This window comes from Rana temporaria, chromosome 4, assembly GCF_905171775.1.
Source record: "Rana temporaria chromosome 4, aRanTem1.1, whole genome shotgun sequence".
NCBI classification, from domain to species: domain Eukaryota; kingdom Metazoa; phylum Chordata; class Amphibia; order Anura; family Ranidae; genus Rana; species Rana temporaria.
Window position 1 is genome coordinate 288,119,074 of NC_053492.1, and position 23,952 is coordinate 288,143,025.

General features: G+C 40.2%; 1 protein-coding gene across 1 annotated transcript in view; it reads left to right on the forward strand.

Moving 5' to 3' along the window:
• Positions 1-23,952, forward strand: part of LAMA2 (laminin subunit alpha 2) — a 1,029,834-nt gene that overhangs the window by 813,984 nt on the left and 191,898 nt on the right. Inside the window, 2 exon segments of the mRNA XM_040350410.1 lie at positions 8,817-8,933; positions 14,856-15,019. Coding sequence (XP_040206344.1) covers positions 8,817-8,933; positions 14,856-15,019 — 281 coding nt within the window.

The following is a 23,952-nucleotide window of genomic DNA, read 5'->3' on the forward strand; positions in this document are numbered from 1 at the left end:
GGGAGGGAGGTTCAGCAGATTGACAGCCTCAGCTCTTTTCTGTGTCTTTTCCCTCCAATCAGTTCTCAGAAGTCTCCTCACTGAGCTCTGCAGTGTGTCATTTTAGCTCTCCATCCCCTTTATTTAACTCTCAGGCAAGCTTTATGAATTCAGCAATTTGAAAGGATGTAGAGAAGAGATGGCTGCAGGGAGACAGGTACAACTTGTGTATCACCTGGGGACATTCACTTAGACGCCTTTCACACTGAGGCATCTTTCAGGCATTTTAGCGCTAAAAATAACAACTGCAAAGCACTTGAAAACTGCCTCCCATTCATTACAATGGGTGCTTTCACACCCGAGCGGTGCGCTTGCAGGACATTTGGAAAAATCCTGCAAGCAGCATCTTTGTATACAGTGCTCCCAAAATGCCCCTGCCCATTGCAATGAATGGGCAGCTCTTTCGAAGCGTCCGGGAAAGCCATCAGAAGTGCCGCAACATGAGAGTTTTTGACCCCTTTTTGGGGTTAAAAGCTCCCCGTTAATGGCTGAAAAGGGCAGCTTAAATAGCGCTAAAGCGCCGCTAAAACAAGCAGCGCTTTAGCACTAATGTGTTCCTGGCCCCAGTGTGAAAGGGGTCTCAACTAGGAATATGTAAGGCTAGGTTCATGCATATGTAAATTGTATGTGATTTGAATCACATTCAATGCACAAGACTCGTAAAAGAACATTGCTTTCTATTGTGCCTGTTCACATATATCCGGTGCAGCCGGTTTAGTGCGAATTGAAAAAGAGTCCTGTACGTTTTATGAGCAGTTTGGTCTGGCTCAGGCGCAAATTTAAGCTCATTGACTTCTACTGGAAAGGTTCTGAATCACTCGTCATTCAGTTGTGAACATGTGTGAACCCAGCCTTGAGCCCCATACACACTATCAGTTTTCCTGCTGGTTTTCTCTTCAGGTTTACCAAAACCATGTAGTACAAGGACCTGCCTGATTGCATTCAAATTGAAACGCTTAAGGTTTGACCTCATATTAGATGGTTTTGGTAAACCTGAAGAGAAAACCATCAGGAAAACTGATAGTGTGTATGGGGCTTAAGGGTTTACAACTGTTTTAAAGAAGTCCAGCCTGAGCTAGTTTGGCTGGGCTTCTCCTATGGGTCACAGGAGTGCAATTTGTTTTGCACTCCTGTGACCTGTTTTCAACAGAGAGCGGTCTGAAGTCCACTCTCTGCTGACATCACTGGAATCACCACGTCACCAGGACAATGAAGTCTGGATTTGCCAGGTGCCTGGTCTGATTCCTGTCTCAGCTTCTAAGTGAGCCGCTGAGATGGCCGTTCACAGCTCAGCGCTTCAGTGAGCGTGGAGGAGCAGAGAGGAGAGCTGCTGATTGACAGTCAGTAGCTCTCTTCAAGGGGATCTGTGAGAACGAGCCATCGGCAGTGTTCGATCGTTCGGTATTCAGTGAAGAGATGCCGAGGGACAGCATCAGTCCCATGTTGCATCCACCTAAATAAGTATAAGGCCTTGTACACACGGGCAAACATGTCAGATGAAAACGGTCCGCCGGACCGTTTTCAGCGGACATGCCCGCCCGGAGATTTCTGTTTGATGGCTGTACACACCATCATACAGAAATCCGCGTGTACACGATACGCGGTGACGAGGCCGCGCCGTCGCCGTGACGATGACGCGGCGACGTGCGCGGCCCTGGAAGTTCAATGCTTCCACGCATGCGTCAAAGTCATTCGACACATGCGAGGGATGGCGGCCGCTCGGACATGTACGGTAAGTCTGTACAGAGGACCGAACATGTCCGACGGACAGGATTCCAGCGGGCATGTTTCTAAACATGTTTAGAAACATTTGTCCGCTCGAAAACGGTCTGGCAGACAAATGTACGCTGGAAACCTGTCCGCTCGGCCGTACACACGACTGAACATGTCTGCTAAACTGGTCTGCGGACCAGTTTCAGCAGACATGTTCGGTCGTGTGTACGGGGCCTTAAAGGGAACAAAAAAAACCTTACTTCACCTTCACCTTACCTCATTTCCACGAATCCGCAATAAGAGAAAGCAGAACAACGTGTCAAACAATAATAATTATTGTTTAGCCTGAAAATTGTTATGCACTATTAATTCAAATGTTGTCATTTTTTTAATTGAATGTAGCAATTGTTACAATTGGCAAGAGCAGCATATGAAGTAATATATAATCGTGTCAATAAAATATTATTTCTGAGCAGCTGCTTTCAAAATTTAAACTACTTTTAATAATGAATAATATATAGATCTTCTGATAAGGTGCAGTACAACGGCATTAGACTTTCAGACAGGCGAAATTACTTTCTGGAAAATTGATAGAATGAATTGATGTGCTCTGCGCTGTTGATGACAAAGAAAAAGCTTAACCTGTATTTCTACTTTAATTGCAGTTTAATGTATTATCTGGGAGGCTTGGATTTTCAAATGGTATTTTTTCCTTCCTCTTTATTTTCTTCTGCATACCAGATGTTGTTTTTTTTTTAAATCATACTTTTCCTCTTGCTTTCATAGCGTAGCCATATTATTAATTTATATGGCATCAACACATTCTACACTGCTTTACAAACAGACTTCAACCAAAAATAGTCCCTTTCTCAGTTTTAACAGTCATTCCAAACAATATTGGAAGCAGCTGTGTTTCTGTGTTTCCTGTAATCCCAATAGTAAGACATTTGGAATTGAGACAGGATGTAAGAAAAAATCTCCCCAAAGGAGACGAGACAGTTATAAAGACCTGACAAGTTATTTAACCCTTCACCACTCAAGGGCCACTCAACATTAACATTTTGGTTGGAGTTACGTTTGGAGTTACAATCGGAACCCAGCTATAGTCTAGAACAGTGGTCATCAACCTTGTCCTGCAGGGCCCACTAACAGGCCAGGTTTGCAAGATAACTGAAATACATCACAGCTGATATCATTTGCTGCTCAGTGATTGCAGTATTCTAGACTGCATCTCCCCAAGGTAATACATAAAACCTGGACTGTTAGTGGGCCCTGCAGGACAGGGTTGATGACCACTGGTCTAGAACAGTGATGGCAAACCTTGGCACCCCAGGTGTTTTGGAACTACATTTCCCATGATGCTCATGCACTCTGCAGTGCAGTTGAACATCTTCGGAAATGTAGTTCCAAAACATCTGGGGTGCCAAGGTTCACCATCACTGGTCTAGAACAATATGCAAATTTAATCAGGGTGGCTCAAAATAGAAAGTTATCATTTTCTTATGGTTCTTTCTTTTGATAAACATCCCCCATTCCCAGCATGAAGTTCCTATGCATGTCATATGCTGACCGCTGTGTAAAGGCAGTATTTATATCTGAAAACCCCTTGCTGAAAAAGTGAACCCATAAGGTTATCATATGTGTATTGCTATCCTAAAGAATTCAAGTTGATGTAAATAATCTGGTTCCTGGGCAGGCTGCTTCTATATCCCAGATGATCTCCATCGTCTTCTTGGCTTGTAGTGTACTGTACAAAACAACAATGGAAATGGAAGCACCACACCATAAATAAGAGGCCCAGGTACAACTTTATACCAGTAAAAGTCAGCTGATAATCCCAAAAGGCTTGAAAGCAATACAAACGTCTTGAAAGCCAATACAGCAAACACCCAGCTGCTGAAAAGTTTTAATATCTTCATTTGACTCCTCGACCAGGTCGAGGAGTCAAATGAAGATATTAAAACTTTTCAGCAGCTGGGTGTTACTGATGTATTACGTGAAACGTGCAAACAACTGGGATGGAAACTGCCAACTATAATCCAAAATGAGGCAATTCCTGTAGCCTTACAAGGATTCCGGATAGATCTGTGTCTGCTGTATTGGCTACAATTTTCCCCTAAGGTCACACATATCGTGTTTTCTCAGATTTCTATTTTCCCAAACGTGGATCTCTCCGGCTGCTGTCTGGGCTCTTTGGTTCATCTTAAATAATTATTTGAACTGCTTTTAATCATTTCTGTGGAATTTTGAATGGCCTTGTTTGCACTGCACTTTTTCATTTTCTGACTATACCTGTGGTTTTGTGATTACCTTTTAAGCTGGCAATTTAATGACTTATTCTTTTTATGTGTTTGCACTGATTGCCCCTTTCATGATAATGTATAAATAATACACTGAAAAACAATACTAATAAAGAAAGAAAAAAGGTAGGAGACAGATAAAAAGTGAGCGAAAGAGGCCAAATATAATATTCTCCTGCATGTAGTATTATTTTGTGTATTAAAATGTAACACACACAATTATGCACCATAACACAGCTACAACATTCTGTAATTTGGGCTAACTTTTCTTTCTTCATGATTTGTATTTTAAGAACAAATTCTGTGGGATATTTTACTTTTGACAATATGTAAAGATTACCCATCCCCAAGTTACCTTATGTAGTATATTGAAACACAGTTTCAGTTTTAATTTATTTAAATCTGAGATGGAATTTTCTTTTAATAAATCCAAATGGAACTGAACAGGAATGAATAAAGTGTGATTAGATGACTTAATGGCTTGTATTGAAGGTTATTTAAATCTACATTTTTTTATCCTTGTAGAGTAATGAATGTCCTTACTTTGTACGAATACATTTTGATGAAAATGCTGTATGTACTCGAATGTATAAGTGCTTAGCACGTGAATCTGCTTTGGTTCATGATGGACTTTTAATACAATTTTTTTTAACATTAGCATTTGTTTTGTATTAGTGTATATGTTTAAACCACTTGGGGAAAAGATAACAACTGTGAATGCTATGATAAAAGTCTATTCATTGTACTTAAAAATTCCTGAGGATATTTAAATTCTGCAGATTTAAACAGCTGCAATATCAAACCAACTACTCTTTATACATAATGTGTAGCAAATTAAAAAAAACTTCTAAATGGTAAAAAAAGATCAACTTAGAGACATACTGTCGACCATTTTAACTTTTAAAATACAGGACCAGTATATGTTTTAATTCCTGAAACCAGCAATACATGGAGAAAATTGATGTGGGAATCCCTCCTGCTGAGGCAGCCGCCAGCGATAAATCACAGGTAAAATCCAGCAGGCTGGTTGTACCCAAGTTGATTGATCGATCAACTTGATACATTCAGCCAGCCCATACACAGTTTGAATCTTGGCCGGTTCCTGCTGGTTGAGATTTGATCCATGTACAGCTAGCCTAAGTTTACAATAAAAGTTTTTTTGGTTTAAATCAAAACCAGGGAAAGTGCTTACACTTAATAAGAAGTTTCCTTTGTGATAATTCCATCTTTCCCAGCTAACATCTGAAGTACTCTGCTCCCCCATATCCCCACAGCCATGATCTTTAGGTGCTGTGTGAGTTAATATGAGCACTGGAGTGGTCACTATTACAGATATCAACATACTAACATATCATCTGCTGAATTAGGCTTCCTGCTAATTGAAGAACACTAGCTATGATTGTTCAGAGAGACTTTAACTAAAATATACATTGCTAGGACAAAATAGAGCAGAAAATGGTCCAGCACCATTCACGGACGACTTACGCAAACGACGTTGTTTTTTAAATTTTGACGCGGGAACGACGGCCATACTTAACATGGCTTAGGACAACTAGGGCTCAGCCCAAATTTTACACGGCGTAACTCGACGGAAACAACGTAAAGTTAGATCGACGGGCAGCGCGGACGTTCGGGGATCGCCGTAACTAGTCATTTGCATATTCTAAGCCGACCGCAATGGCCTCGCCACCTAGCGGCCGGCCTAGAATTGCATCCTTAAGATCTGACAGTGTAATTCAATTACACCTGTCGGATATTAGGGCTAGCTATGCGTAACTGATTCTATGAATCAGTCGCATAGTTAAGACGGCCCTAACACAGAGATACGACGGCGTATCAGGAGATATGCCGTCGTATCTCTTTTGTGAATCTGGCCCAATGTCTTTAGTCTTACCCTTGAATTTATGGAAATAATTTAGTAATTGAACACAGTTATGTATTTTCTTTACTACATCAGTAGGTATTATGGTGCAACATTGCACTTATTGAGTTAATTTATATATTGATGCATAGATTCATGCTAAGAGGTAATATAAAAAAGGGACTTCAACAAACATACAAAACCCCTTTTATGGGACTTTTAATCAGATATGACAAGCATGTGTATTTCAATATAAGGCTTGTGTGCCAAATGTATTGCAAAATACTGAATGGATGTTATTACATAAACACGGCTAAAAGTCTTAAAACCCCATGTGTACATAATATCTAAAAACATTTTTGTAGTATGCCTGTCAAGACTTGAATTTGGAGAAACGCCTTCTTTAGGTGATAAAGTAGGAGTATGCCGTGTCTAGGTAGCAATCACATTATTAAGTATATTAACCACTTGCCGCTAGCCGTATAGCTAGCAATATGGCAAAGTGGTTTTGTTATCTTGACCGGACATCATATGACATGATCAGGATAACAAATCGCCATGTGCCCACGGGGATTGTGCAGCGTGGTGATCTGTGGTGCGGCGTGTCAGTCTGACACACCGCAACACAGATCTCGGTAAAGAGTTTCTGACAGAGACTTTTTACCACGTGACACGTGATCAGCTGTGTCCAATCACAGCTGATCACAATGTAAACAGGAAGAGCCATGTATCGGCTTTTCCTCACTCGTGTCTGACAGACGAGAGTAGAGGAGAGCTGATCAGCTGCTCTCCTGATGGCGGGGTCTTTACTGATTGTTTATCAGCACAACCCCCCCCCCCGAGGATGCCCACTCATGACCACCAGGGATGCCACCAGGACCACCAGGGATGGCCACCACTGATGACCACCAATTATGCTACCCATGGCCACCATGGATGCCAATCTGTGCCCACAAATGGTGCCAATCAGTGCCCATCACTAATGCCTTCCAGTGATTTCTTATCAGTGATGCCCATCAGTGCCATCTATCAGTGTCCATCAGTGCCACCTATCAGTGCCCATCCATGCCCATCAATTCTCACCTATCAGTGCAGCCTATCAGTGCCCATCAGTGCCACCAATAGGTACCCATCAGTCCAGCCTTTCAGTTCTCTTCAGTGTCGCCTATAAGTGCCCATCAGTGGCATCTATGAGTGCCCATATGTGTCATCTTGGAGTGCCCATCAGTGCTACATATTAGTGCCACCTATCAGTGCCCATAAGTGTCACATATCAGTGCCCATCATCAGTGCCCATCAGTGCCACCTCATTAGTGCTACCTCATCAGTGCCCATCAGTAGTGCCTTATCAGTGCCTGTCAGCGCAGCCTCATCAGTGCCCATCAGTGAAGGAGAAAACATACTTATTTACAACATTTTAATACATAAACAGAAAAAACTAAATTTTCTGTCTTTTTTTGTTTGTTTAGCAAAAAATAAAAGCCCCAGAGGTGATCAAATACCACCAAAAGAAAGCTCTACTTGTGGGAACTGAATTAAAAAATTTGGTTTGGGTAAAGTGTAGCATGAATGCACAATTGTCATTTAAAGCACTGAAAGCTGAAAATTTGCTTGGACAGCAAGGGGGGGAAAGTTCCCTGTATTGAAGTGGTTAATCACATTATCTAGATAGTACCAAAATAGTATCAGCACGCTGACATATTACATAGTCCATGCTATACTTACATAATAGATCAACAATAACAAATAATGGTTCAATATAGATGGTTGCAAGAATAGGGCTGCCAGCACACTACTTGTTCATCCTAGACCCAGATGAGGATACATCCTGGGGGCCAACACACACCCTCTGGGGCTGCCTGGCGTGAAACAGAGAGGTTAAGCTAACAGGGATCCACATCAATCACATGTATAAAAGAAAGTGGGATATAAAGGATCCATTTACCCAATAAAAAACATTTAGCTGTACCATAAAAAATTCATTGTTAAAAAATCTAGATATAAACCCTTTGTAAAAGGGACAAGCAAGTGGTTGCCATGATTCTAAACACTTCTAAAAAAAGGACTTCAGTCAAGCATAAATATTGTATTACCACTTTACCAATAACTGTGTAAACAATTCCTATTTAGTGAAAAGCGTGCAAATGTAGCAAACTGTGTAATCAGGACATTATTCCCAAATACTTTATCGCCAAATACCTGATGACTGCACACAAACATTTTATATTTTTCCATCAGTAAAAAAAAATTCTTTGCTTTTTTTTGAGGGCTTACCTGGTATGTGAGAACAGGTGTAAAACTACAGGCATGTAGTCCTAATTACATAAATTACACAATTATATAAGACCTCTGGGAAGGTTTGACCCTCTATTACAGAAAAACACCAAATAAATAATTCCTCCATCACAAAAGTAATATATACCAATAAAAGCACTATATATATATATATATATATATATATATATATATATATATATATATATATATATATATATATATATATATATATATATATATATATACATATACACACAGTATATATATATATTCCATATATAGTCTAATAAACCAAAATATTAAACTTCCTAAATATGATTGTCAAATATCCATGTTCTTAGATATTTTCATGAATCTCTACAAGTGACATTCTAAAAACATGGATGATTATAACCCACTATGTTGCAGCATAGGGATATGATGTTTTTCTGATATGCACTTTCAGTTGATTATGTGTTGTTCCAGATTGTAATTGAGAACACAGTGCAATAGCTGCATAAGTTATTAGATGCATGTCACAATGTACATTTGTACTTGCATTCCTTGACTTACCACCTGTGGATAAACATCAATTTGTACTGAAATTTTGATTATACTATGTATGATTTATGTATTTTTCCCCTTAGGCAAAAAAGCAAGCTGTTGAGAAAGGCAAGAAAGAAACTGAAGACACGCTGAGTGAGGCTGATAACATCATGACAGAAGTCAATAACTTGGCACAAAGCATCAACGAAGCTGAAAATGTAAGTGAACATTGGTGTATCTAGTGAAGTTATAGGACATCGGTCTTTAGAGAAATATAAAAGTTACCATTGCTGATCATTTTATCTATAAATTCAGTTGCTTGGCTGTAATGTTGATCCTCTTTCTTCAAAACCCTGAGGCCCCGTACACACGACCGAGTTTCTCGGCAGAATTCAGCCAGAAACTCGATCAGAGCCGTATTCTGCCGAGAAACCCGGTCGTCTGTACACTTTCGGCCGAGGAAACCGACGAGGATATCGTCGGGCCAAATAGAGAACATGTTCTCTCTTTCCTCGTTAGTCAATGAGGAAACTTGGCTCGCCGAGATCCTCGGCGGCTTCACAAGGAACTCGACGAGCAAAACGATGTGTTTTGCCCGTCGAGTTTTTCGGACGTGTGTACGGGGCCTGAGACATATATCTGGAAAAGTGTGCAGATAAGGATTACTGGTAGCCCATATATGACAGATATACCTTAATGACAAGGTCAATTTACTTACCCCTGAAATACTTTTCATGTATTTTATACATACAGTATACTGTAAATCCACTCAGATAAGATCTGTTCTACATTGTGCAAATAGCATGTTTGAAAGAAAAGGCTGTAAGTTATCAAATGGGTTGCACAAATTTACAACTGATATATACCATAACCATTGAAGGATCGGGCATGCATAGACATGATGTTTTTTTAAAGGTTCCCATATACTGCATCCTATACCCAGTGCAAGGACAAGGTCGTCTATAGCCCAGGGCAAACATGATAAAATAGCCCCCCTCCCCCCCAAGATGTATGAGCATTGTGTGTCAGAAAAAATCCCCTCACAAAAGCCATGAGTACTATTCTGCATGCTTACCACCTAAACATAACCCCCCCCCTGCCCCCCCAAATCCTACCTTCTGCTGAAATACCCCATCTCAGCACAAATCTGCCCCCCCCATCCTCCATATCCCCCAGCTCAGATGCCCCTCAAAAATCTATCATCTATCCCTACTCTATTACAAAAATGTCCCCTCCTAGTGCCACTTCAAATGTCCCCCTCCTAGCACAATCTCTCCCAAATCCCATTCCCCCAGCATAAATCTTCTTCCCCATTCCCTAAATCACCATTCTAAGCACCTTCCTTCAAATTTCCTCTCCTAGAACAATACTTACCCCCTGCTGCCTCCCCAAATTCCCCCTTTCAACACAAATCTCCTCCCCTCACTCTTTGTTGTGCCCCCACCTCTCATAATTCAAAGATTCATGTTCTATTACCATTCATATGGGGCCAGATTCACAAAAGGGATACGACGGCGTATCTCCTGATACGCCGTCGTATCCCTGTTTCTATCTATGCGACTGATTCATAGAATCAGTTACGCATAGATATCCCTAAGATCCGACAGGTGTAATAGTTTTACACTGTCGGATCTTAGGATGCAGTACCGCGGCCGCCGCTGGGGGGAGTTCGCATCATAAACCAGCGTCGGGTATGCAAATTAGGAGTTACGGCGGATCCCCGACGGATTTTCGCGTTCGCTACGTCGCCGCTAGTCTAGTTTCCCGTCGCAAAGTTAGTCGTCGTTTTAGGTGCCCTAACTTTAGTCAGCAAACGTATTGCTGTCTAAAGTATGGCCTTCGTTCCCGCGTCGAAATTTAAAATTTAACGTCGTTTGCGTAACACGTCCGGGAATACGGAAGTACGCTACGCCATTCAAAAAAATGACGTCACGGCGCGCAAAGCACGACGGGAGTTAGGAAACGGAGCATGCACAGTAGGTCCGGTGCGGGAGCGCGCCTAATTTAAATGGCACACGCCCATTTAAATTTGCCCGCCTTGCGCCGGAGGCCGCGGGCGTAGTTTTCATCGCAAGTGCTTTGTGAATCAGGCACTTGCGATGAAAACTTGCGGCGGTGTAACGTATCTACGATACGTTACGCCGCCGCGATTCTACGTGAATCTGGCCCATAGATCTTTAAAATTCACCTCTCCACTTGGTAGAAAGACTCTTTTACTATTCGGTTTGCTTTAGGCCCCTTTCAGACTGAGGCAGGAGCTGCGGTGGCGGTATAACGCCGCTAAAAATAGCGGCGCTATACCGCCGGAATTGCCGCGGGTATCAGCCGCTAGCGGTGCGGTATTAACCCCCGCTAGCGGCCGATAAAGAGTTAATATCGCCCGCAATGCGCCTCTATAGAGGCGCATTGCGGGCGGTATTGCCGCGGTTCCCATTGTTTTCAATGGGAAGGAGCGGTGAAGGAGCGGTATACACGCCGCTCCTCTCACCGCTCCAAAGATGCTGCTGACAGGAGATTTTTTTGTCTCCCGCCAGCGCATCGCCTCAGTGTGAAAGCCCTCGGGCTTTCACATTGAGTCTGCAGTGCAGGAGTTTTTCAGGCGGGATAGCAGCGCTATTTTTAGCGCTTTACCGCCTGAAAAACTCCTCAATGTGAAAGGGGCCTAATGCTAGTTAAGAATGGATCACAGCCACCTTATTTTCCCAGGTTATGATGAATTATAACAATACTTATTAACACTACTTTTACTTCATTTGAAAAGTGTAGGGCAGTTCTATGGACATATTTTGTGTATTATAAAAGAGCTGCAAAACATATATGAATTTATTCTTCAACTTTGCTTAAAGTTACAGAAATATTTTTTTCTGAGTAGATGTTTAGGCTTCATTTGTGGTTCCTTTGGGGCTATGCACCCACAGCCACACAGATGTCATGCTGAGTGCAGCAGCTGTGTCTATACTGCAATTGCATCCCAAGTGACAAAACCTGCACATCTCCTTGCCTGTAGACACAGTCCTGCACATAACATGGCATGGGTTACAATGCACTTAAACGAGGCTTAAAAGTTACTAGAAAATGCATTTCCTGCAGAAATTGTGTGGGAATGCTGAATAGCTGAATTGCTAAAGCTAACTGGATGAATAGCTTAAATGCATAGGAAGAAGTTGAAGAAGTGAGAATAGTTGGAAAAGTAAGAAAAGCTGAAAAGCTTTTTTTCTTTTTAAAAGCTGACACTAAACTGAATTGTTGGCTTTAAAAGTTTGCAAAGAGTAAGCCCAATACACACTGGGGCAGATCTACAAAGAGAGTACGCCGGCGTATCTAGTGATACGCCGGCGTACTTTCAAATTTCCTGCGTCATATCTTTGTTTTGAATCCTCAAAACAAGATACGACGGCATCTGGGTTAGATCCGACAGGCGTACGTCTTCGTACGCTTTCGGATCTTAGATGCAATTCTTCGGTGTCCACTGGGTGGCGTTCCCGTCGTATTCCGCGTCGAGTATGCAAATAAGCTATTTCTGACGATCGAGAAACGTACGAGCGGCCGTCGCATTCTTTTACGTCGGTTCCGTTCGGCTTTTTTTCGGCGTATAGTTAAAGCTGCTATTTGGTGGCGTATGCAATGTTAAGTATGGCCATCGTTCCAGCGTCGAATTTGAAAATATTTTTTTTTGTTTGTGTAAGTCGTCCGTGAATGGGGCTGGACGTAATTTACGTCCACGTCAAAACAATGACGTCCTTGCGACGTCATTTAGCGCAATGCACGGCGGGAAATTTAGGGACGGCGCAAGCGCAAATTTAAATGAAACACGCCCTCTACTCGCCGATTTGAATTAGGCGCTGTTACGCCGTGAAAGATAAACTACGCCGCCGTAACTTACGGCGCGAATTCTTTGTGGATTCAAAGCTTCCAAAAGTAAGTTACAGCGGCGTAGCGTATCTCACATACGCTGCGCTCATGCAATTGTATGTGAATCTGCCCCACTATGTTTAATTTATAAAATTTCCTGAAATGATCACTAAACTTAAACAGCTTTTTCACATAAAACTGTAAAAAATATCAAACTGAAAAGATATATCCGGATAGCTGAATATTTTGTGAACATTTTAAAGTTTGTCTGCAGGTGAAAGTATGAAGGAGCTGAAAATTTTGGGAGCGGGAGAAGATTTTAAGGATTTGAAGCATGCTCTCATTGACTTCAATCTTAAAAAAAAGTTAAAAAGCATAATATTTTAAAAAGTATAAATAGTACATAGATGTCCCATCATTAGCTGAAAGAGCTGAACATTTTAAAAGTTGAATGGTTTTAAATAGCTGAAAGTATGCAGAATTTACGCAGAATTTACGCAGAGCGGAATAATAAAATTAGGATTAAAGATAAAAAAAAAATTATCACAATAGTGGGACTGCTGAAGCACTCCCACTAAATATAATATAAATAAGCATTATTTACTGTATATCTTAGCAGTTTCTGGATAATTAAAGTGGACTTTGGCTCAGACAACCCTTTTCGTTGTGGCACTAGACATTTACAGCCAGATTCACGTAGAGCGGCGTATGTTTAAGCGGGCGTAGCGCATCTCATAGAGGCAATACAGTATTCACAAAGCACTTGCTCCCTAAGTTACAGCAGCGTATCATAAATGGGCCGGCGTAAGCCCGCGTAATTCAAAGTAGGCTGGTAGTGGGCGTGTTGTATTGAAATGAAGCGTGACCCCATGTGAATGCATGGCCGAACGAACGGCGCATGCGCGCGCATGCTCAGAATCACGACGCAAATACTCCCTACGATACGACGTCTCAATGTGTACGACGTGAACCTAACTTACGCCCAGCCCCATTCACGTACGACTTACATAAACAACGTAAAATCCGACGGCACTTCTGACGTCCATACCCTAAACGACTTAGACCAGCTTTTTGGTGGTTTAACTTTACGCCGGAAAAATGCCTTACGTAAACGACGTAGATTACAGCGACGGCGCAAGTACGTTCGTGAATCGGCGTATCTAGCTCATTTACATATTCGACACATAAATCAACGGAAGCGCCCCTTGCAGCCAGCGTAAATATGCACCCAAGATACGATGGCGTAGGAGACTTACGTCGGTCGTATCTTGGCAAAATTCAGGCGTATCTCATTTTAAGAATGAGCGCATAGATACGACGGCGCACATTCGGACTTACGACGGCGTATCTACTGATACGTCGGCGTAAGTCTCTGTGAATCCGGGCCTTAAAGTTTGTAGGAAACTAAAGCCTCGTATACACGACCGAGTTTCTCTGCAAAAACCAGCAAGAAACTTGCTGGGAGATATTTTTTTGCCGAGGAAACCGGTCGTGTGTACATTTTCGTCGAGGAAACTGTCGAGAAACTCGACGAGCCAAAAAGAGAGCAAGTTCTCTATTTCCTCGATGGGAATTGAGAAACTTGCCTTGTCAAGTTCCTCGACAGCCTAACAAGGAACTCGACGAGGAAAACGATGTGTTTCGCCAGTCGAGTTCCTCGGTCGTGTGTACGAGGCTTCAGACTAAGCATTCTGCAACTGCTCTTTTACCCAGGCCTACCTTTCTATACATTGAACAATCAATGTAATCCAGGAATCAGAACCAGGAGTGAATTAGTTATGCCTATCAAACTACCAATAGGCTCCTGGGAGTTGATTTTGCAAAAGCAAATTTCCTGTTAACTTTGCAAATAGAGTTGCACTTTGCAAGGAAATTATCCCCAGAGCTTGGTAAACGTGGTGAAATTTCACCACCCAATCAAATGTAAAGTAAATGAAAGCAAATGTATTCTGAGAATAGATGACTGGATGATATAAGTCAGCATAGCTTCATCCTATTCAAACACAATAATGATGATTCAATGAAACTTATAAAAATATTTCATAGACCACATATTACTTTACTACAAACATTATATCAATATAGTGCTATATGTTTTGAATACAATTACATATTTCATTCTGTTTTTATTTATTAAAAAAATAAGGAACAATTACATACACAAGGAAATGTCTAATATGTTTTAGTCATATAAGAGTCTACCTACAACCGACATACACATTCTCCATCAGCTGCTAGTCTATCCGTGGTTGACGATTTGCTTATCTAATATATTGTTTGTTTTCCAGGACCTCAATGATGTCAACAATGAGCTTCCATTACTGTCTGAAAAATTAGATGAAAAAATAAACAATCTTACTGAAGAAATTCAAAGTAGGGACCTCCCTGAGCTTGTATACCAGGCAGAAGCACATGCATCTCAGCTAAATGACTCATCCTCAAAACTGGATGGGTATGTAATATAGCCGATAGAAAAATAAGATTACATACATATTCCTTAAGGAAAAACATGTAAAATATGTAGAAAAGAAGTGAATATGGTAAATCTGTAAATAGAGAGTGTAAACTTGTAATTCTTTAGGATGCATATGTATAGTTGTATAGTATATAGGGAGTACACGTAATGTTCATTTCATAAAGGTACTGTCAGAAGAGCCTACTATGTTTTCTGTGACTCTTCAGACATTAAAACTTTATTTTAAAGTGAATGTGAACCCAATTCATAAAATCTGAGCTGAGCACATCTATCTGCAGTGTTTTCATATCTCTCTTCAAATGTCCCGTGGCTGTCTCCTGCTCTGTTCTTCTGTTATCGGCATGATATCTCAGTTGACTGAAAACATGTTAGAAGTTAAAAGTAGCCTGAGTTTTGTGTTGGGGAGGATGCTATAAATAGATTAGCAGAGAGCTGAACTATTCAGTGAACAGCTCTGAAAGTTTGTACCTATGATGAGAGTGGGTGTGTGTCTTTCCTCCAATCAGCTGTCTTGACTGTATGCCCAGGCTTCACTGCAGTGCTGAACAGGAGAAAATCTCCTAACATGATCTGAACTTTCTAAGGAATATATAAAGCTGAAGACAGCAGATATGCATGTAAAACTTATGAAGGGAGATTTTTTTCATCCCTGTGTATCATCTGAGGATGTTCACTTCACTCAGTATATGTGAGGGTTTACATCCACTTTAATTTTGAAGAATTATACAGCATGTAATGTTCATTATATAGAAGGTATATAAAGCAATGTCGGAAAAGCCTGCCATGCTGTTCATGACTCCTCACAAAAGGTCCAGAAGTCATCACTTATTTATTTAGAAAAAAATATATACCCAGACTGTGATGCCCAGTTATGGATAAGATATAATTATGTATTTTTATTATGTCATCAATACCCATAATTGCTAAAATAAGGTCCAATGTTAAAAAAATATATACAAAATATAGTATCCAGTCCTGATAGCAATATGTAACATCATTATCTTTCACATATTGTCTTTTAACTTAAAATTATAAATTTGCTCTTCTGGTGTGACCCACTGGTGCTGTCTGCTCCTCTAGCTATGCACTGCTTGCTATTGGGGCAGACATGCAGGCTCGATCCTAAGCCAGGCTTTGTGAATCAACTGACACACACAGCACAGTTCGGCAATGACCACAAATTTCATCACAGCATTTGATCAACAGTGACAGTGCTGCATCGGTACCTGTGAACATAGGGAGAGAGGAGATAAGAGATGCAGCTGAAAACAGCACTGGATCGATTGAGGACTCAGATAAGTATTTAGGGAGATAGGCGAGCACAGCAACTTGTAAAAAAGTATTTACCTTAATGCAGGGAATGCATTAAGGTAAAAACATTTTAGCGTTAGAACCACTTTAAAGAATAACTAAATCCAAGAACAAAAATATAATGCTGTACATTTCAGCTGATCAGTCCTTAGATGCGGTGACCACATTAATTTTCCTTTTACAGTTCAAGAAAGTTTTCTGCAGTTACAGAAAATACCAGCCGATTTGACCAGAAATGTAGTGTCCTTGTCACTTCCTATCAGGTGCCCTGAAAGTAAAAACAATCTTTGTCATTCTTGTGTAAACTACTAATCCTCCCACTTTCCATACACAAAGAGGAGGAGAAGAAAACATGTCTTATGTCCCTCCTAAGTGACAACCATAGCTTCCTCTATAGATACAGTGGAGTAGTAAGCATAGCTACTCCAGGACACAAAGTGTGTTAATAAGCAGGCACAGTTTAAGAAAAAAAAATAGAAACAGAAAACAAATGCATTCACCACATCTAAGGACTGGTATGCTGCAATATATTAAATAGCTTTAAGGTATACAGTAGGTACAGTTAATAAACCTTCAGCCTTATGTACTGCACTGTTGTACTTGGAATTTCTAGAATACTGGATTGTGTACTCTTCTACTAAGATTAACTTACAAAGCATATTACACAGGGTATTTTCTATTTCACTGATCCTAACCTTATAGAATATTGTGACAGTGTGTAAATAGGCTTATAGGCGATATACAGAGTATTTTTTTAAAAATAAGTCATACTTAACTGCAATGTGAAATGTTTTTGCACAGAGCAGCTCCGATCCTCCTCAAATGGGGTCCCCTACCTGCGCTCCTGGTTGCTCCCCACTTCTTAGTGCCTCCATAGCAAGCAGCTTGCTATGAAGGCGCTCATGTAAACTCGATCACAAGCCATGCTGTGTGTCAATGCCTACCCTCCCATTTGCTTACTGGCTGTGATTGACAGCAGTAGGAGCCAATGGCTTCCACTGCTGCCTTTATGTACACTCAGTGAGGAGAGAGAGGGAGAGAGGGAGAGATGCTGCGCTTGGGTGCAGCGCTGGATCAAGAATAGACTCAGGTAAGTATAGGGGGCGCTGGGGGAAAGGTACACATAGAAAGTTTTTACCTTAAGTCAAAGAAGGAAAAAACTTTAAACTTTACAACCACTTTAAGTAAAAGCTGCCTCTTTAGCCTCATACACATGTATGGGTTTCTCGGCAGACTTTTTCCCCTTACACACAACAGGGGTTCCCGACAGGAAAACTGCCATGAGAGCTTTGGTCGGGAATCCAGGCCGTGTGTATGCTCCATCGCAGTGTTTCCCATAGAAAAACTGCCAGGTTAAAAACCGCCGGGAACCCGGCAAGAAAAAAGAGAGCTGGTTCTCTTTTTTCCCAGCAGTTTTTCTGTCGGGAAAACTGCGATGGAGCATACACATGGCCGGTTTTCCCAGCCAAAAGCTCTCATGGCAGTTTTCCAGACGGGAACACCGGTCGTGTGTATGAGGCTTTTGTCTCCATTAGTCCTGATAGCATTTTTAAATACATATGATATTTTGGTTACTGTTTCATTACAGCATTAAAAAAATTGAAAGCGGAGTTCCACCCAAAAGTAAAACTTCCGCTTTAAGCACTCCTAGCCCCCTTACTTGCCACATTTGGCATGTAATTTTTTTGGGGGGGGAGTGGGGGCTTCGGTAGGAGTGGGACTTCCTGTCCCACGTCCTCCTCCCACCCAGGGACCGACTAGGCGACTCCTCCTCTCGCCTTAGGCAGCCCCTCCCTCTTGACGATCTCCTGGGACACGTGACAGGTCCCATTAGATCGCCTGTCTACTCCTAGTGCGCAGGGCGAATCGCATATGTGCAGTGCGTGCCCAGCCGTGAAGACTAAAGCTGTCGCGGCCGGGTGCCCACAGTCTGAATGGAGGCGCCGGCAGAAAGGGAGGGGAGAGGAGCGACGCTCGGAGCTGTCGCATCGCTAGACCGTGGAACAGCTAAGTGTCTGTTTATAAAAAGTCAGCAGCTATACTGTTTGTAGCTGCTGACTTTTAATAAACATAATAAGGCTGGAACGCCACTTTAGAGTTTTAAAAATACAGTATATTAAACAAAACAGAAAGTATTCAGCTTTCATTTAAGTTGCTGTGAATAATGATGTGAATATTGCACTTTGCTCTTAACCTCTAAAAACAAAGGGATCAAACGCATGTGCTTTTCTAAGTACGCTTTGACATCAGGTATGCAGTGTATGGCTCATCAAAAGAAAAAGGAGTTTCTGCAAACACAAAGTAGTGTGCGCTATCCTTGTAAGAAAATGAATAAAAAGCAAAAACAAATTGCTCATGCTTATAATTTCTGATTCATAGCCTGTGTCCAGGTGAATTGGCATCATCCTCTCTCTGAATCCTTCATATTTATTTTTAAACGTGCTGCATAAAATAGTGGCATATAATCAAGTATGTAAATTATAATATGTTGAACCAATGCACTTTTATAAAGATTGCCAGCCTGTTGCACTTCAATTACAGCTACTTTTACATTTTCCCAAGCACTCATAGACATTTTATGAATGCATCTTGCCAGTTTTAGAGACAGGCTTGGCTCTCTTATATTAAAACATTTCCCTTTTCAAGCTGAAAAGCAGCACAGCAATGCCACCTACCTTTCCAGAATATGTTTGTTACTTAATCAGTAGAACTTAGTGGATAGATAATATATTTATTTTAGCTACATTTTGAAGAAGTAACTCAAAGCTGGCTAACAGAAAAATATAGATTAGTAAAGTGAAACTAAGTTAGAAAACTGACACATGCTGTAAAACGATGGAAGCTGTTTAAATTGGGTATATACCGGTATATATGATTAGACATGTGCACACTGACATATTTCATTTCGGAATATTGTTTTCGTCCGAAAAATACATTTATTTAGTTACTCCCAAAATTTGTTTTTATTTTGCTTCGTTAAAAAATGCATTCGTCTGAAAATGCGAATAAAGGTCAAATCTGTCAATTGAAGGCTTATTGTGTCTGTCGAATGTTCTAATGCCGCGTACACAGGACCATGTTTCATGTCATGGAAAAAAACAACGTTTTTTCTCGACGTTATTCCTCTAAAGCCTGCCTTGCATACACACGATCGTGATAAAAAATGCTCGAGCAAAGCGTGGTGACGTACAACACGAACGACGGCACTATAAAGGGGAAGTTCCATTCGAATGGCGCCACCCTTTGAGCTGATTACGCTAATTTCCCGTCTCATAACTTGCTTCTGAGCATGCATGTTTTTTTCCCTGTCGTTAAAGCGTACACCCAATGGTTTTTCATGACGAGAAAAACGACGACATTAAAAACTAAAAAAAAAAATGTTAATGCCCATTTTGGAGCCTACACACGATTGTTTTTAATGACCAATTTTAAAATGGCATTTTTCTCTTCATGAAAAACAGTGGTGTGTACGCGCCATTAGAGGATTTGACGAAGCAGCTAAACTGTTTGACGCCACAATCATACATTTCCGGTCAAATATTCTGCCTACAAGCTATAGAAGAATTCTAATGTTGTATGACTAGTAATTATTATATTTATTAATTATTATTACTAGTCAACCAACATTAGAATTCTTCTATAGCCTATGGGCCAAGCATTTGACCATAAATTTCAAACTTTTTCTCTCTATGTCGAATAATCTTGGACTAATAGAGTAAGGTTAGGCACATTCAACCACAGGATCGATAGACACAGATCGCTTTTGTCAACCGTCATGTCAAATCTTCTATCTGTATCGAACTGTTGTCACAACTAAATGAAAATAAAGCATTTTTTATGTCAGATCATTCAGATTTTGAATTTTAGCACGTTCGTTTTCATTTGTTAAAACGAATGTGAAAATCCCAGAAATTTGGACGAAAATGCATTCAGACCAAAACGAATGCACATATCTATATGTGATTTAAATACGTAAGATTTACTTAATACCTCAGTATGATGAACAGGTTTCTATTTATTAAAGTGATAATGACTACAAAGAAAATGTTCACTGAGTCTAGTGAATAAGGTCACACATTGTAAACTTCAGGAAACTAATCATGCTTTAGGAAAATTCTATTTTTTTTGTTTTTTTTTTCCTGGCACTTGATTGGGTATTCAAAAAAAAATACTTTGTGAACAGCCTCTACTCCTTTAAAGGGGTTGTAAATGTACAATTTTATTTTCCTAAATAGCTTCCTTTACCTTAGTGTTGTCCTCCTTCACTTACCTCATCCTTTGATTTTGCTTTTAAATGTCCTTATTTCTTCTGAGAAACCCTCACTTCCTGTTCTTCTGTCTGTAACTCCACACGGTAATGCAAGGCTTTCTCCCTGGTGTGGAGTGTCGTGCTCGCCCCCTCCCTTGGACTACAGGATAGTCAGGACGCCCACTAACACACAGCTCCTTTCTCTATCTGCAACATAGAGACTCTCCTGTAGTCCAAGGGAGGGGGCGAGCATGACACTCCACACCAGGGAGAAAGCCTTGCATTACTGTGTGTAGTTACAGACAGAAGAACAGAAAGTGAGGATTTCTCAGAAGAAATAAGGACATTTAAAAGCAAAATGGAAGGATGAGGTAAGTGAAGGAGGACTGCACTAGGGTAAGGGAAGCTGTTTAGGAAAAAAAATTGTACCTTTACAACCCCTTTAATAAATGAATCTAAGACATGATGTACTGTAGCCCATAGAAATTATCATATATATAAAAAGAAAAATTGCTACATGTTTCAGCATATTTTCTGTTTACACATTTTTATCACAGAGTCTGCAGTGTTATTTAAAGTTCATCTCTGGGCAAACTTAACCACCACCCTTCAACCATATTGCGAAAAATTATGGAAAGGTGGACACCTATTTCTGGAATTCAGTTTATAAACAGCACTTCATAAATCACCCTTGTGTGATTTATGAATCACAGCATACACAAATGTAAACATTGTACTGTTTACATTGGTCAGCTCACCCCTTCCTCTTACAACATAGGAAGGAGGGACTAATGAATGGATGTTTATTCACTAGTGCCAGAGCACAGGAACAGTAGATTAAGGGTTGAGGGGGTTGATTGCAGGATCATTTTAACCCTTTCACCTTCCCCATCTCCCCTGCAAATCTGATTTGTATCCTGTCTATGTAGCTGTGTATTAACCACTCACTTTCTTTATCCTGCAAATTTGAACATTAACCCCTTCATCTCCATCCTCCTACTATACTTTTAACCCTTGTAAGGCTTTTTTTGCCATCTTTGTCCCAATAGGGAGATTCCCCTTCACATTCTGTCCAGTAGGCAAAACAGGAAGTGAGAGGAAATCCCTGCAAATTAAAAACATTTCTTGGGGACCCCGAGGTCTCCAGAACCAGTGCCCCTATTGGAAGAATTCCCCTCTATTACTTTTCTGGGGACAATTCAAAAATGTGGGTTTTCTTTTACTTTCACTTTCATTTATAATAACAGGACAAATAACGAGGGTGAATCTACCTACCAGGGGCCCAGACAGCAATAAAAACTGGCAGGTGTTCTAATCAATCTCCACTCTATTCAAAATTACAAAAAAACTTTTGCCTTTAGTTGTACTTTAATCCTTTCACCTCCTCCTCCCCTTTTGTATGACCTATGATACTGCTGAATTTAGTAAATCATTGTCATTATCCAAATTTGAACCACCTAAATGTCAGCATGTTTCTTTTTGGAAAATTGTGTTAAATAAATTAAACCCTAAGGGAGACTACTTTCTACAGTGGAGTTAGTTAGGGATTGTTTGTACTGTCCTAGCATTTTTTTGCTATGTTTTAGAACAGAAAGGGGAAAATGCTAAAATAAATTCACTTGGGTACTCTATCGCATGATAGAGTACTTATTTGTCAAACTATCACAGCACCAAAAACTGAAAATTAGACTGATAATGAATGGGCTTGTACTCAAGCAATTAAGCCTTCCTGTAATCACTTCCCGACTCCCCCTACTACCCATGTATCAATGACAATTAGTTCTTTGAACTAAAATTTAAAAACACCTTTTTTAATCAAGTCTGCCATCAAGAATGTGAAAAATATGCAGATGGACAGTCAATTAAAGTAAACTGGGTAATGTTTCAGCACTAAAAAAGTCCCCATAGCAGCTGTAAACAAAAACACCCCTCCCCCCATGAATAGATTATAAATAACATTTAAAAAAGTGCTTAAGTACAAAATCCCCCAGTGCTCTTTCTAGTAGTCCTCTTCATTCATGTGTGTTAATATACCAAATATAAATCACTTCCAATCACAGATCATAAATCCCATCCTACTCCGGTCCTAAAAGCTTTCCAGCATTTAAGTCCTCAAGAAGTTTTTTGTTAAAAAACAAAACCAAAATATTCTAATAGTGCAATACAGTCTCAACAACCAGAACAGGATATTTGTGAAAATGTGCTCACACATATATGTACATGGTAAAAAGTGCAAACCAGTTTTTTCCCATGCATTCGAATCCACATGTATCAAATCCCTCATGCTAATATACTCTTTCCAGACCAATTTTCCACACATATTGGGGCTAGATATCATACTTTAAAACCTCCTCTTTCCTCTTCAAAAATCGTCTTAGGTCAGGTACTTCGTCCATTAAACATAGGGCATTCACATAGAAAATATATAGAGCATACAGAGATACAAAGAAGCCAAATTCCAAAATGGCAGAACAGGTACTTCTGGTTTCAGGGCCTCTAACATCACCTACTGATGTCTTTCATCCTATGGCATTTTCCATGGATCTCCTTTTATTAGAAATTTACTTTAAACCCCTGAACAATTATATATTTTCCGAAAGAAAATAAGAGAATAATATGGCGACAGTTGCAATTTGCATGTCACATGATATTTGCGCACGTATTTATCAGATGCATATGTTTAGGAAAATATACACTAAAATATTATTAAATTTATTTATTTTAGTGCACACAAATTATATTGCATTATAATACCCAGTTTTCTATAATATAATATTATCTATAATATTCTATAATATAAAAGATGAGGTTGTGTCAAAGTTCCCTTTATGGAGATATCAGGGGTCTATTAAACCCCAATGTCTTTCCTACCCTCCACGGCAGCTATTCAAGTACAGATTTGTTGTTTTCCCAGATACAGAAGCTGGGGAACAACAGCTCTTAATCTGGAGGTGACAAAATCCTAGTTTCAAAGGAGATTGGGGAACTCCTCGAAGGGACAGGAGGACCTATGGCCTCCCATGGACAGCACCAGCAGGAGGTGCTGGTCATTGAATGTACTGTAAAAGTGATGGTCAACTCTGCAGCTGCCCAGATCACTTTGACATGAAACCCAAGTGTTTGCTGAAGAATATCAATACCACCATTACTGCTGCAGCTTCAACATTTATAAACATAGCTTGGCAGACAAGAAGTTAAACTGCAAGGCTTCCCTTTAAAAATGTGAACTTTTTGTTTCAGGGGTTTTCTTCTCTTTTGGAGATTTCTTTGAATTTATTTTATATAGATTATACATTTTATATGTATGGGGTTCTTAAAGCACATTTACTTTTTCTGATCATCTTTTCTT